Here is a 16,586-nt window from a genome sequence, read left to right on the forward strand (position 1 = left end):
AGATGTTCTCCTTTGCTTTATAAACCTATCACTCACTGAATAACGTCTCGTGAGTGCTTTTTCTCCTGGTAGTATGACAAGCTGTGTCCAGTGTGGCTTTGCCTATTGGACTTCAAATGGTATTTTCTCGCTAAAGTCAGACCTTAGGAGTTTTAATTAGCAGTGGAATAGTTTGAGTTCATAGAGGAAATGATTTTAGCTAAGGGATTTTGGTGACATGGTATTAATCTTCATAGTGTTTGTAATTTCCATTTTCTCTAATATTTGTTTTAATAATATAACTAGCTTTTGGCCAAGATGAGGATAATTCATTTATATGATGCCATTCAAATACAGAGAAATTTAGCAGTTCTTAGGAGTGTGAATTTCAGGACGGAGTCGTCCAATCAAAATAAAATGGTTTGTTGAATTTTGAATATGAAACAGTACTTCCTCCCTCAACCACAACAGAAACAAAACAAAAAACAAAAAGAGCGCTCACTACGTACCAGGCATTGTGCTAAATGCAAGGAAATGAAAATATGAATAATTCAATTCAATATTTCTTTTTTTCATTTCAAACTTTTAATTTTGCTAAGGTAGCAAAATAATTTCCTCAGCCATTCATTTTAGCTTGGTAGTGTAAATAGTCTTTAAGATTAGCTTAACAATATCAAAAGTACAATCTTTAATAATTTTCAGGCTACTGGGTAACCGAACCAAATGTTCTTTTTGAAATACCTTTAAGGAATGTATGAAAACCTATTCTTAACGCAAAGCAACGGTGTTTGTTTATCTTATAAAAGGATTCTTTATAAATGAAAGGAGGAACAGTCCAGCAGAGATGAAAGAACATGGAGGGTCAGCCTCAAGTTCAGATATCTGCGGAGCCTCTTAATAACCAGGCTTGCTTCCATGGGCAAGTTACTTTAAGCATCCTGTCTTCCTGCTTCCTCAACTTTTAAAGCTGCAGAAATGACGAATGAGATAATGTATGGAAAGGGTTTCATATAGTGTCTGTCACATAATCTATGCTCCATAAAAATTATTCTGCAGCTGTTACTACAGAATAATTATAGAATTTTTTTTAAACTATGGCTTTATTGTGTTTATAAGAGCTATTCACAAAATTTAAATCTGCACCTAGTTTTTCAGCAACACATTGTAGAGAGACCTCTGGTGGTATTTTTCTAGATGTGAATTAAATATTCATTTATCATTTGTTCTGCATCAAACACAATGAAAGCTATTAGCAAAGTTGTATTCTGCAATTTGCAATTTTCTGTCCAGGCCCTTGCTAAGATGTTCTTGTTTGGCAAAGAGGCTTTAAAGTCAACCTTCTTTCCCATCCGTCTCTCCTCTCCAGGATCATTATGTTTTCCTCAAGTCGTAGTACACAAGCAATAATTGCAGGTTGTTCATCCTTTTTCTATTTGAAAGACCCCTTCTCTTTATCTGAAAACACGCATTGATCCTTCTCTGGCTCTCAAGTATGACTCTCATGGCACACCCCCGCCCCCTGACTTGATGACCTCTTGTCTGCTCACTGGAGGAGCTTTCTTCTTTGCCCCGTGGACTGGTGTTTGCTTTAATCTTTGCTTATCCTATTGGGAACAACTTCCCAGACTAAGTTTGGTCTGAAGAAATCAGAAACTAACAAGTGTAAAAAGTTCCTTCTCTCATAACATAAGAGGAAAAATGAACTTTTAAAAATATTTTGATGTTAGTATCAAGATAACATGGATGATTAGTTGATGAATCCTAAAAGTTCTAAATTAAAACATTGTACTTTATTGTCAATAATGATAAATGAAAAAGTTATAAAATTAACTCTTAATTCAGTGGAAATCTGCAAGTATGTCTTACCTATGAGAGATATTCTTTATTAAAGGTGTATTTATTTTATTAAAATTGTATTTCCAATACTGGGTAATTCATGCCCAGGCTTCTTATAGCTCTAAGAATATCTGATATTAAATTTCACAGGCAAATTCTCTGACTTTGAAAGATGTTCTTTGATTCTTGTTAATTATTGATTCTTAAACTCTTGATATCCTTGTATTAAATGTTGTTGCCGATAAAAGCTGGCCTCCAGCCAAGGCCTTTCCCATAGTACTTGTAAAAGTGCTCGTTTGATGATGAGCATGTGATGAAATCTGCTTGTAAAGGTTTGGTTGGATCATAGAGTTGGATTGAACCTAAGAGTTTTCAGTTTTTGCTTTATTCTGTTCCTATAGACATTAGGACATCGATATATCATTATATCCATATATATTGCTTGGACTGCCTGCCAGAAATTCATGTACTGAGGTACCAAAGGTTGGTTCTAAAGGATCTCCCCCATAGAGTGATCCCAGGGCACCAGCCTCCAAGTTTAGCACTATTTGAATTTCCCTCAGTGGGTCATGAACAAAGCAGAATGTCATGAACAAATGGAGAAGTCAATGAAGGAGTAAATGTTGATAGTGTATTTGTTTGTTATTGTTTTATGAATCACAATAAATCCCTCTGGGTTTCTTTCGCATTTCAAAAGAAACACCTCTAAGCCTCAGTTCAATCAAGAAGCACAGATACTATGAAGAGAGAGGTTTTTTTTTAATTTTCTGCCTCTGAGATATGAATAGAAAACAACAAACAGAAGAAAATTTTTCAAAATTAGGGAAAGTACTCTGACAAATCTCTTATAAAACTTTCGCCAAATAAGTCATCCTTGGTAAGTTAAAGATTATTTTGGTTGAAAGCTTTTTAAAATCTCCAAGTAACTGCATATGTTTTGTTTTAAGAGATGGTAGAATACATCCCTCTTAGCAATGAACAGTTTATGGCTCATGTATTCGTATACAGCATAATCACCTAGGATAAAAATGAACAGCCATCTTCTGTGAGATCCAGGAACAGGTGGTACAGCTAATCATCCCAAATGTTTGGAATATTGGCCTGGCAACAGCTGTCTGTAAAGACTCAAAAGACAAGTGTCCCCAGCTCCAGAGTCAAGGGACAGGAGAGGGATTTGTTTGGGCATCCATTGCAGGCACTCAATGATTGAATATGTGTAAGCTTGCGTTGGTGGAGGAATGAGTGGATTATTGACTTGTTAGCTTGTAATGTACCACATGCCCTCTGGGATGGGCTCAAAGTGACTGATGGCAAGGAAGGGTTATCTGGAGATATCTTTTCTGAAAATGGAAATTCTCATTTATATCTTAGTCTTTAATAGTGAAGATTATTATTGAAAATATTCATTACCTATAGTGTTATTTTGTTCCTAGCTATATTTTCTTTCAGCCTGTTAGTACTGTCCTCAAACAGAGCCAAAAAATGTCTGTCTGACCCTGACCTGATGGTTGACTGCGGGTATTCATGGCTGTTTTTAAAGACATCAAAAGTTTGTATTGCATTAGCCATGTTTTAGGTAGAGCCAAATGTGATCATTCAAGAATCTTTTATGTCCCATCTTTGAACAATTCTCTGTTTAGTAATTGGTGAGAAGCATTTCTCCAAGAAGGCTTTTATTTTCCACCAGGGAATATATGGATGATACCATTTAATCTAATAATATAACATACACGGCTTTAGGGGTAAATGATATAACTCCCCTCCAATCCATTTTTTCTTTTCTATTTTTGTTTCAATCCTAGTTCAATCAGATATCTGTACATTTTTCTAGCAAAATTGCATTACGGAACATACTCTTTCTTAACATTTGATTTAAAAGAGTTCATTTTATTTTAAGGATAACTGTTTATCTGTTATATCTGTTACAGGTATGTTTCTTAGTGTGTCATTACACTTTCAGTTCTGTCTTTGGTGTTTTCTGGATTTATACAACAGTTTGCGTATGTGAGATGTATCAATTTTTATGTTTTCGGACTTTAGCATTTGTGCTTAGAAATATCTCTTCCACACTACAGTTATATAAAGATTTATCTGTATTTACATGTAGTACATTAAGTTTTTATTTTTACATACCTCCCCAATTTTCTAGTCTTTAGCACTTTTCTCATACAAACAAAACCATGCATACTAAGCTATTTAAAAAGTGAAGATCTGAAAATTATATCTATATTTTCATAACTACTCCAAATAGTAAAATGCAGAAAATGAGGGAGTGAGTTTCATTTCACAATTCCAAATAATGAGTTTCACTGCCAAAATATAATTATGAACTACTTTAAAGTAAGGACATAAGCTGAGAGTAAGTTATTATTTTTAATGAAATAAGTTAATTCTTATTAGGTTAAGACAATACAGATTAAGATACCTACAATTATAGAATGATATATATCATTACTTGGTGGGTTGGAAGGAGCATGTGACTAAGAGATGCACAATAGCTGTTGGGTTCTAGTCCTGACTCCAGTAATAATTAGTTTGAGGATGCTGGGCAGTTCGTTTGGCTCTCTGAACTTTATTTGGCTCTTCTCTCAACGGAGGGCATAGGACCCCTAGAAGACCTCAGTAAGGTACCCACAGCACTAAAGTGCTAAGATTCCCTACATGGACTGAGGGAACAGAGTAACTAAAATATCAGCTCCTTTCTTTTAGGATGGAACTTACTGCATTTCAGGAGCAGGAAGTAAGGAAAGCAAGGGCTAAATTTGTACTTACTTCTTGGAACTAGCAAATAGTTCTCTCTGCTCAGAAGAATGGGACATGGTTTTAAAGCACTTACCTGAGTTTGCCGTAATAAAGAACAGAAATGTTTTTGTAAGCTGGACTGTTTTGATACATTTTAAATGATTATTCACTGTTGTTCTATTTTAGCATTTCTTAAAGTAATGCTGAGGGCACTGCTCTGCTAAGAGCACCCACAGAAAAGGAGTTTGTCTTCCATTAACCTGGAGCTTGAAAAAGCAAGTAGTCTACCCAGGATGATATTAAAAATATGTAACAAATAGTATGACGTGGGCACCAACTGCTCAGAATGGACTCTGGCTGTAAACTACTGCTTTGCCTGTACTGGGGGTAGCAGCTGAACATCATCCCTGGATGTTCACTGGGAACCAGAGAAATTGGGGTGTGTACCAAAAGCCAGCTAGGAACTTGGGATAGAGTGGAAAACAATAAACAAGGTCCCTGCCATTCTAGAGCATACATTCTAGTTGCAGAAAGAGATAATTAACAATAAAACAAATAGAAAATCATTTTAGATAATCATAAATGCTTTAAAGAAAATTAAGCAAGTTACGTGGATAGAGTGACCAAGAATGTGGTGGGGGTATTTTAAATAGAGCGTTCAAAGAAAGTTCTCTAAAGATTTGAACAGAGAACTAAATGATGAGGCGCCAGTCATTGAACACTTGGAGAAAGTGCATCCCAGGTGAACAGCAACAGATTTATACCCAAGGGAAGAAGAAGCTTGGAGTGTTATTTGAAAGACTGTAAGAAGGCCAGTGTAGTGGGAGTGTGGAGTTAGTGAGAAATGTAGAACATCAAGTCAGAGATGAGGCAAGCAGTGGTCAGATCTTATAAGGCCAGATCCTAAGTGAAAAGGAAAGCTGTTGAAGGGTTTTAAGCAGAAGACAGAAGTGACTTGATTTACGGTTAAAAAAGATTCCAATGAAATAGAATCGAGAGCCCAGAAATAAACCAATGCATATATGGCCAACTAAGATTTGACAATGGAACCAAGAATACTCAATGGGGAAAAGATAGTCTTTTCAATAAATGATGTTGGGAAAACTTGATATTCATATGGAAAAGGATGAAACTGGACCCCTATCTTACACCATTCACAAAAACTAACTTGAAATTTAAAGACATAAATGTAAGACCTGAAACCATAAAAGTCCTAGAAGAAAACATAGGAAAAAATCTCCGTGGCAGTGATTTTTTGGATATGATGCCAGAAGCAAAGGCAATAAATGGAAAAATAAGCATTGGGACTACTTCAAACTAAAAAGCTTCTACACAGCAAAAGAAACAATCAACAGAATGAAGAGGCAACCTACAGAATGGGAAAATTATTTGCAAACCACATGTCTGATAAGAGGTTAATATCCAAAATATATAAAGAACATATGCAACGCAATAGCAAAAAATAAATAAATAATCTGATTTAAAAATGGGCAGAGGACCTGAACATTTTCCCAGAGACATATCAATGGTCAACTGGTACATGAAAAGATGCTCACCATCACTAATCACCAGAGAAATGCAAATCAAAACCACAATGAGCTATCATGTCACACCTGTTAGAATGGCTATTATCAAAAAAGACAAGAGATAATAAGTGTTGGGGAAGATGTAGAAAAAAGGAAACCCTAATGCACTGTTGGTGTAAATTGGTACAACCACTATGGAAAACAGTGTGGAGGTTCCTAAAAAATTAAAATAGAACTACCATGTGATCCAGCAGTTCCATTGGATATGTATATGAAGGAAAGGAAATCACTATATTGAAGAGATATGTGCACCCCTATGTTCATTGCAGCATTATTCACAATAGCTAAAACATGGAAACAACCTAAGTGTCCATTGACAGATAAATGGATAAAAAAAAATGATACATATATATCACATTTTATATATATATAAATATGTATATATTTACATATAAATGTAAATTATATATATAAATATAAACTATATATAAAAATATGTTTTATATATTATATGTTTTTCATTATATATATTTTAAATTATATATATTTTACATATATAACGGAATATTATTCAGCCATGAGAAAGAAGGAAATCCTGCATTTGTGACAACATGGATGAATCTTGAGGACATTATGCTAACTGAAATAAGTAGTCAGACAGAAAGGGACAAAAACTGTATAATCTCACTTATAAGTGGAATCTAAAAAATAAAAAAGCCAAACTCATAGAAAAGAGAGGAGAACGGTGTTTGCCAAGGGCAGAAGGGTGGGGGAAATGAGGAAATGTTGGTCAAAGCACACAAACTTCCAGTTATAGGATGAATAAGTTCTGGGGGTCTAATATACACCATGGTGACTATAGTTAACAATATTGTATTATATACTTGAAAGTTGCTAAGAAAGTAGATCTTAAATGTTCTTACTACACACACACACACACACACACACACACAACTGTAATTGTGTGATGTGATGGATGTGTTAACCTTATTGTGGTAATCATTTAGCGATATATACATGCATCAAATTTTTATCATGCTTTACACCTTAAACTTACACAATGTTATGTGTCAACTATTTCTCAATAAAGCTGGAAAAAACTGATAATTCTGGCTGCCATGTAGAATCCAGACTTTAGGGAGAAAGTAGAAGCATGGAGAAAGTTAACAGGCAATTGGGAGACTTGCTGGTATCTTGGACTTGAGAGGTTATGGGGGAAGAGATAAGAATGACCATATTGAGGATAGATTTAGAAGGTAAAATTACGTTCCTTCCCATGCCGAGATTCTCCTTTTAGGGATAAAATTTGGAGGTTCTGTGTTTTATTTTTAGAAGGGATATCGTTCCCTTTTATAAGGTCATTTTAAATGTCTTTTATAAATAACGGCAAACTGTTGAAATAACATAAAAGAAGGTTGGTTTCTTTTAAATGTCTTAGATTCATGTTACTAAAAGAAGGTAAATTTACATTTTATTTGAGACTTAATGCAGTCCATTTGTGCCTATTAAAGTTTCTGACTGGAATCCTGTAGCCTAGACAGTGAAGAAGAAAGTCTTTTCAATAAATGATACTGGAAAAACTAGATATTCAAATGCAAAAGAATGAAATCGGACCCCTATCTTACAGTACTTACAAAACTTACATAGAACCTTCCATCAATACTCTGCTTTACGTCTTTCCTGCTTTTCTATTGACTCCCCTTTTGGACTCTCTTCCATCTTTTTTCCCCCAGGCATACAGTTATCCAAGCCAGCTATAATGATGTGAAAGATGAACACACAGTTTGTACTTAGGAATGGGCTGTGATGGTCCAAGCTTTACCAAAAGATGGCTACATGATACAGAGCACCCCATTTATCTCTCTGAGAATTGGTTTTCTAATTATGAAAATGAAGAGGTTGGATTAGATAATCCTAAAATTCTTTCCAGTTCCAAGATTTTAAGATTGCCCCTCTTCTTATTTTCACACGTGATCAACATAATCCATTACTTGCTTTAATTAATTACACAATGTTATATGTCAGCCATTTTTGTGCTGATGACTCCCAAATCTATATCTCAAGTTAAAGACTCTCTCATGAGGTTCTTTCTCATATAGCAAATGGCTTCCTGAACATCTCTACCTGGATATTGCATAGGCACCTCAAACACCCTATGTCCAACATGGCTCATTAACTTTCTCCAGTAACTTGCTCCTTTTTCTGTGTACTTTCCTCACATTGTCTAGATCTCTCTCTCTCTCTCTCTCTCTCTCTCTAACTGAGTCTACTACTCCACCTTTCTTGCAAATAACCACTACTTACTTATCCACTTATCTGAGTCTACAAAACTCAACTCAAGAGTCACCTTCTTAATGTGAAATTTTTCCAAACCTACTTCCTCTGCAGATGGAATTTTCTGCTGTCTTCTATGGTATCCTAATTAGACTATCAGAGCACCCACATGAGTTTATTTTACCTATTTATTTACATGTTTACATTTTGAACTCCTTGAGGGCAGGGATAGTTTCTCATTTCCTTGTGATTCTATCCTCAGCCTAGAATGTATCACATAGTTGGTGATTAACAAATATTGAATTAATAAGTGAAAATGAAACTTCTATGATCTGAGGATTGCTCACGTCATTATCTTACCCGCCGTTTGTCCTCCCACTAAGAGTTTCTTTATACGTGGAGAAGCCATTGGCTCTCTTGCCAAATTTCACCTGCTCACCAGTTTATGAAGACTCATGTAAATGCCAACCTTCATTTGTTTGCACACATCCTTCTGCTGTTGGAATTCAGTGTCTTTTTCCTGTATATTCTGTCTTGCAAAGTGCAAAGACCACATTTTCTTTCTTTCTATCTTCCCTGAGATTGAGATTAGAATAATGACGTCTAGCCATCTTTTAATAGATCTTCATTCCTTGAATCCCACATTTGACTTAGCTGTCTCTTGGTAAACAACTGAAATTTTCTTCAACACAGACATTTATATATAAACCAGTTTCATCAGGAGCAACTAACAAATGCACTCCCAGCTCCTCAAAATGTAAATGAAATTTAGACCTGATACTTAGCTCTCATTCAGTAAGTATACTTGGGTAAATAAGCTGTCAGATGTGAGTGGCTGAATTTTTCTCAGCATCATCTTAAAACACCTCTTACTCCCTGGTCAGGCTGGAAGAAATTAACTAAGGTGATTTATTTTAGTAGGGTCAAGAAACCATCTGTGACATGTAAAAATGGTAGAATCAGCTTTCCTTCCCATTATGTTTTTTAAACTTACTGGTATGTGAGTAGTTAACATGGAAGTCACATACAAATTGGAGAGAAGTTTGCCTTTTAAGAGAAGTTTCTTTCTCTGAGGTCCTTTGCTATCACATATCCTTTAAGGCTTCTCTGAGGTAACCAACTTTCTCAGGTCTGCCCTTTCCTTCTTTCCTCAAGTGGGTAGTACTTTGTCGCTCCCACAGCCATGCTCTGCCCCCTCCCATTCTTCCTGACATCTCTTGATAGAGTCAAGAATAGCCCTTTATCAGTTAATTTTTCTTTGAAAAGATCACTGATATTGTAGACTAGCCCAGCAGGCAGGATTGAACATGATGCAGAACCTAGTTCAAAACAAACATCAATACTGATAATAATTATTATTACTCTTTATTAAGCACTGTATTAAGTGTTAGTTATAATTACAAAATTAATGCATTCAATTCTCAAAACAACCCTGCAATTTAAGCATCCCATACCAGTCTTTTTTAGATGAGGAAGAGAAAGATTGGAGAGATCACTCAACCAGTAGATGGCCAAGTTAAAATGCGAACTTGGGTCTGCACATTTTCCCTTTGACGGGTGCTTCTAAGTAAATGCAAACGCAATCGTCCATGTCTTAATGAGAAGGTCTCTTGAGGAGAGGTGCTTAAGACAAATGGTGACCTGTTCAGCAGGAATGCAGCCCCTCTTCCTATTGTCACTTAGTTGGAAGAAGATTCACATGGCTGAAATGTTGAAACTGTGCACATAATGAATTGAACAGAGTTTTGACAGACTCACATGGATGTTTCTTTGCCTTCTAGGAAGATTTCCAACCCGCAGCAGCCTCAGAGACCAACTGGGAGTCAGTCACAAGCTCTATCTCGGTAAGTAATTAATTTTCCTGTTGCCAGTGGAAAAGCTGATGGAGTAGGTAAGGTCAACCCCAGACTGACTTCAGCTGCATTAAGGACCTATGCCTTGACAAAAGCCAGATCTGAAGCGTGATGTGTTCTTCCATTTCATTCAGGTTACAGTGGGCTATATCAGATGCCCTTTTTTCCTCTCTTTCAAAGGTTTCCAGGAAATGCCAGTACACATTGTAAGGACATGGGATAGACAATGACTTAAGTATTTATCAGGTTTAAAGCAGAACATTCCAACAAAAGGACTGTCTAGACATATCAAACATATCAAACTGGTCCACGGCCCACGCTCAAGTGGGAAATTTTGAAATAATTTTTTTGAATATTCCAGGGGAAGCTATTAACCTTTGCATTTTCAGGGATCTTTTCAGACGTGAAAAATCCCAGTGTTTACAGTAAGATAACTTAAGTGCAAACCAGGCATGTGTTCTATTTGACTTGGAAATAAAACATAACTCACCCTGAAACTGTAAAATGTCATGCCCCCATTTTTTTCTCCAAATTTAGTCATTTCTCAGTATTCTATCGACTTATCTACTTTGTACAGAAAGAAAGACCTTGTTTTTACCAATGCTATGAGTAGCACTTATCTAGCAATAAAATCCAAGATAATAAATGCAGTTGTTCACTAAAAGTTGTTCAAGAGCATGGAGAAAGCTTGTCCATGGTTCTAAAGTGGCTCGATGTGGCTGAGTCAGAGTTGATTTTTTTTTTCCCCAAACATGATATGCTATCTTTTGCTCTCTGGGGGATTTTTTTTTTAATTCCCTCATATGGCAGGATTTCCTCATCTATGGATTCTGTGACTATTTAATTTGCTTGATGTAGTTGCTGGACTAGAACAATATGATCTGATCAAGAGATCAGTGAGGCCTCTAATGGTGATATTAGGAGTGTTTTATTTGTTTTTGACAGTCCAGAATGCATACTCTGAACCTAGCTAAGTGTAGGCAATCATTGTCAGGCAGGTGAAAATTAAAATAAGGCAGATGATGCTGCAGAGCTGTGAGGCTAAGCAAGAGGCTTACAATTAGCAGCCTGAGACTGACAATTCAAGGTAAATGCCAGCTGCAACCAGGACCTAGTGTGCTATTCTGTCAAGAGATCCTCTGGCTTCTCAAGTATCTTATACATGATAGCTCAGAGTTGTCTAATCATTCCTGACTCAAGTGTACAAATTACAAGCTTAAAGGATCCTTAGCTAATTCAGGATAATCCAGGTCCTCCTAAGGAGAAGGACTGCCCTGTCCATTTGGAGTATCTGCAGGAGCTCAGCACTGGGTCCATATCCACTGGAAACTCTTCTGGATTGAGTTCCAAGTCTAGGTTCTGCTTAGTCCTGTAGGAAAACCAGGGAGACCTAGCTTCTTTCCTCAGCATTCTGTTTTTCAAGAACCTGAAGTAGGAGCGAGGGCCCTCGGACCTACCGTTAACTTCTGTATAAACCATACTTTGTTTTTATTGAAAGCAGTGTACGGTTTTCAGAGCATTTTTTACAAATAGTTATCATTTTAAAGTAATTCGGTTAGCTTTAGAATTGATTTATATAAATGTATAAGAAAAGCTGAATGAGATCAATTTTATAATGCAGTTGAAAGAGGCATGCCCAATTAGTTCTTTCTCTCTAAAATAATTTTTAAATAATTATCTCAGAAACAAAAATGTTCTCGTGGATTTATTAAGTCGCCTAGGCACTCATAAATATTTTCTTAATCGTCAGTGGTGTCTGTCAACTGCCCTGAGTCAGAACTTGAAAAGAGCAGTAAAGCTCATATATAGGGACAGTTTTACATTTTAGCTACGGTTTGGATTTGCTCTTCACACTAATGTGAGAAGAGATTAGATTTCCCACTCCCCCTCAGGGACTCAGATCCCTTCCACAGCTTTCTCTTACAGAGATAGATATCTGGGTCTACACTACAATCTAGGCACTATTAAGAGCAACCCCAGGAAACTCCTTGCAAGGAGTTCCCCAGAGCCGTTGTAAGAAACTTTCGCTCGTGTGGGAATGGCTGGATTGATGTCTCTGCTTCTGTTTCGAAAAAGAGGAAAGCATTTTAATTTCAAAGCTATTATATGCTGCCATGTACCTAACTGGCCAGCTCATTTTGATTTTTTGGATCTTAGACCCACGTTATTGTGACACCAGGCTAATTGTAAATCATCTGGTGAATATGAGCCAAGTAGACGGTAGGTTATCTAGACAATACAAAGTTGAATGGGAACTTGGAATTTTGATTCTGAATCATAATATTATCCACCTCTAGCATTTGATGCCAACAGGGATGTGAAAGACAGAAATGATGTGCTTCAGTCAGGGTGCAGCTTATGTCAGCTACACACACACACACACACACACACACACACACTCACACACACACACACACCCTTAGATGATAGAGCTGGCCTGACACCTTCACCAGTCTATCTCATGTCTTCCACCCTACTCTCCAAATGCCATCTTCCCCCCACTACCCTTCCCCTACAGCACATATCTGAAAACTGCTCCTGAACAATACCAATGGTAGGTTAATGCTTTTACACGCTTAGTGTTGCTAAAAAGGGACCATTTCTGTGAGAGCAAGTGATCATAGAATCACTTACGGACGTTTGGACCTTGATTGGTTAAAAAAAGAAAACAGTACCTGAGAGTGAGAATATAAATGTGGGCTTTGCTGTCTGCTACTCTATAGGGTATATTATTTGTCAAGAGGATACCACAGTTAAGTTTCAGGAATGCAAGTTTTCGTTAATTTCCATTTTCCCATAGTGACAGGAGATATTTGCCCTTGGGCCATCTTATTTGTTTGGCAGTCTCTTTAAAGACATTTAGAAATCATTTGAGACTGTGTGCTCTCTATTTCCTTGTTAATGGGTCATGAATTTTCACAGAGTTGTTTGAATCATGGCTCATTTAACTCTAGATTGTACAAGAGTTAGTGAAGTAAGCCCTTAGAAATTTATGTGGGAATGTACTCCATGGCAAAATACATAATCCCTTCCAGACTTTCAGTGACATTGTGTTCCCCATTTAAAGAGTATTCCTGAGAATGTTTTAATGGCAACTGGGATCACTAGCAAGCTACAGCACTTTTTTTTTTTTTTTAAAGTGCTTCCCATGTGAATCTTCTACTCTTAAGTCAAGAGAGCCAGTTTCATGGCTAATTAATCTTTTTGACAGTAAATAAGCTGGTTAAAGTGCCAAATTTTATCAAAATCTCTCCAGAGTAGATTCAAACATTGCTCACACAACACCTGCAATGCTAGGTGACCTGTAAAGAGGGGACATGGAGGCTAAACATGGGAGAGGGAAATGGATTATGCAAAATTTGCATGGAAGGAGTTCAGAATTGAAATGCTCACCATTAGTTGTTGGTATAGATATGGATGATTTGAGACCTTGAACCAAGAAATTGGATGACTTAATTTTAATATTTCCCTCTAGCCTATGTCTTTTTTAATGGTTACAATTGAGGTGAAGTGGAAATTTTATGATCTGCCTGGTTTTGATTTGCAAAAAAGTGAATGACTATCATTTACCAATTAATTGCTCTTATTTAGGAAGATGGCAAGACTATGGCAGAGTACTTTAGCGTGATATTTATGCATACGATGTCTTATAATCAGAAGTCTGTTTATATTCCTGCCATATAATTGTATTTCATAGCCATGGACTTTTTCTGAGTACACTGAGCTGTGTGTCACTATCTTAGGGGGTATCCTATCACTCTCCATCAGTAACGGATCCCACTCTCACCGCGGATGCTCTGGACAAAACAGTGGCAGAATTTGATACTGTGGAAGATCTGCTCAAGCACTTCAATCCCGAATCATGGCAAGAAGATCTTGAGAATCTGTATTTGGACACTCCTCATTATCGAGGCAGGTCATACCATGACAGGAAGTCAAAAGGTAAGAAATAGAGCCTTGGAGGTTCTTCATAAGCAGATAGGAGTATTAATAGTAATAATAAGTAAGAATTAGCAATGCAATATGTTTAAGTTATTTAAATCAAATGATTACGTTCAACCTCTTATCACATATCTTTTTCACAGCACCTTCAAATGAAATTCTTGCATTTTGCCCAAACTGTGTTGCCCAAACTAAGAAAGGTTTGATTCAGTCAAAGATCTGTTATAGTTTGGAGCTAGAAAAGACCTTATAAAATCTGCACCAGCTTTGTGCTTCTTGGCATGTAAGGCATTATTAGCCCCGCTCAATGGAGGCAGCCAAAATCAGGGGAGGTAAATAATTTGCCAATGGCTGCATGGTAGATAGCAGTGGAGAGGAAATGAGAATCATAGTCTTTTGCCTCCAATGGCAGTGCTGTGTAATAATCTACCGTGCCTCTCCGATATGAATGTTAATTTAGCCAGGACTCAGTCAGTATTGACAGGAGACGTTACTGGTAAAGCAATGGTCAAAACTCTTTGGAAGATTTTGACTCTATTCATTCAATGTCCATTCTACAAATTTTTATGAGGACCTACTAAGTACTTGGTGCCCTGAGTGGTTCATAGTATGTAAATGTCCCAAAGAAGAAGCAAAGAAGTTTGGGATAGTTTGGAGGTGTGTGACGGCACACATTCAATTGGAAGGTTCCAGAAAGTATAATGAGGGAAGAAGAGAGGAACATTTAGGCAGAGAAAACATCATGAATTAAAACAATACTACTTAAACTCTTAAAAAATAAATATCCTAGTCTTACATTGGAGTGATATGATCTTAGGGTGAGAATGTTTATTTGAATGTCTAACTCAAATTAATAGAGAAATAACTTATAATTACCTCTAGTCAATAAAACTATAATTTCTAGTCTGTTGTGTCCTCTCTTTATTTGGTAAGATTTGTTATCATTAAAATTTTCTCTAGGGCCGGCCCCGTGGCTTAGCGGTTAGGTGCGCGTGCTCCGCTGCTGGCGGCCCGGGTTCGGATCCCGGGCACGCACCGAGGCACTGCTTCTCCGGCCATGCTGAGGCTGCGTCCCGCATACAGCAACTAGAAGGATGTGCAGCTATGACATACAACTATCTACTGGGGCTTTGGGGGAAAGAATAAACAAATAAATAAAATTATAAAATTTTCTCTAAAAGTCTTGTAGGGCTAGCTTGCATCATAGATGTGAAGGTATTTAGCTAAAATACAGCTTGATTCCTATACTTTGTAATATCAGGGGTACTTTTAAGAACTGTGAACCTGGGCTGCTTAATAGATGATGTTTGTGTCAGTAAGCACAACCTATTACTACATTTGGGCCAAAATGACTAATTAGTTAACGAATGCCTGCATCTACTGCTTAAGGCTTAGGTCATAATCTTGTATACTTAAAACACACAGCTAAGGGGAGACAAGGAAGTCCCTAGTGGCCCTGATGTTATGGGGATATGCCGTATGGAGATCACTGTAACTTTCAGACTGAATCTCCGGAGGGCTCAGATTGGATTCAACTCAAAGAAGAAATTGCTTTTCTGTAAGGCGTTGCTATCTTTGGATCTCTACTAAGTCAACTTGAAGGAAAGTAAAATATTCACCATGTTTTGAAAATGCCAGAAAAAATATTAAAAATGGTATTGGACAAAGAAATGATAAATCTAACTCTGTCTTCAAGTATCTTAACCACTACAGCTATTCAAGGAGCAGCCTTTCTTGGTGCCTATTTTTTGGAAATATTAAATTTTGAAAATCACCTAAGTTCATTACTTTTTCCCCCCACAAATTATGTTGAGTTGGAAGCAGGATGTCTGGGTTCAAATCCTAACCCTGCCACTTATGAGTTTTTTTATTTTTTTAGCAAGTCATTGATCCTTCTTGAGCCTCAGTTTCCTCGTTGGCAATGTGTGTGTGATAACACATACTTCCGGGAATTGTTAGTGGTGCCGTCAAAAGCACCTGGCATGTAGTACTTGTTAAGAAACATTAGCTGGTTGTAGCTACCTAGAATTCTGAAATATGTTTGCATCACTTCCTTGGTGAAGGCTTCTTTGTCCCTTTCCTTTCCCTGTGAAGCCCACCACTCTAGACAAAGTTCGGAGTACTTGGGACAGCATTTATATTTCCTACTACTGCATCGTTATTGTGTCTTTGTTTTCTCTGAGGGAATATGAGATCCTAGGGTCTAAGGGTCTCAATTCTGGCTGAACATTAAATCACCTTGGGAGCTTTAAAAAACTACAGATGCCTAGTCCTATCCCAGACACACTGACTCAGAATCTATGAGGCTGAGGCTGGGGTATTGATGTTATTTTATGGCTCCTAGGAGTTTGAGATCCATCCGTGGAGGCAGCATGGGTGGAGAGCCACTGTTTTAGAAATTATTCATCCAGTATCTTCAGCACTTGGCACACTC

At 37.0% G+C, this 16,586-nt stretch overlaps 1 protein-coding gene across 2 annotated transcripts in view; it reads left to right on the forward strand.

Annotated features, from left to right (window-relative positions):
• PDGFD (platelet derived growth factor D) overlaps positions 1 to 16,586 on the forward strand; it is a 216,451-nt gene that overhangs the window by 175,730 nt on the left and 24,135 nt on the right. For both annotated transcript variants that reach the window (XM_058545325.1, XM_058545324.1), the window contains exons 4-5: positions 10,139 to 10,201; positions 13,954 to 14,152. In XM_058545325.1, the coding sequence (XP_058401308.1) occupies positions 10,139 to 10,201; positions 13,954 to 14,152 (262 nt within the window). The remainder of the gene's footprint in view (positions 1 to 10,138; positions 10,202 to 13,953; positions 14,153 to 16,586) is intronic.

The sequence above is a fragment of the Diceros bicornis genome, chromosome 7, assembly GCF_020826845.1.
Source record: "Diceros bicornis minor isolate mBicDic1 chromosome 7, mDicBic1.mat.cur, whole genome shotgun sequence".
Lineage (NCBI taxonomy): Eukaryota > Metazoa > Chordata > Mammalia > Perissodactyla > Rhinocerotidae > Diceros > Diceros bicornis.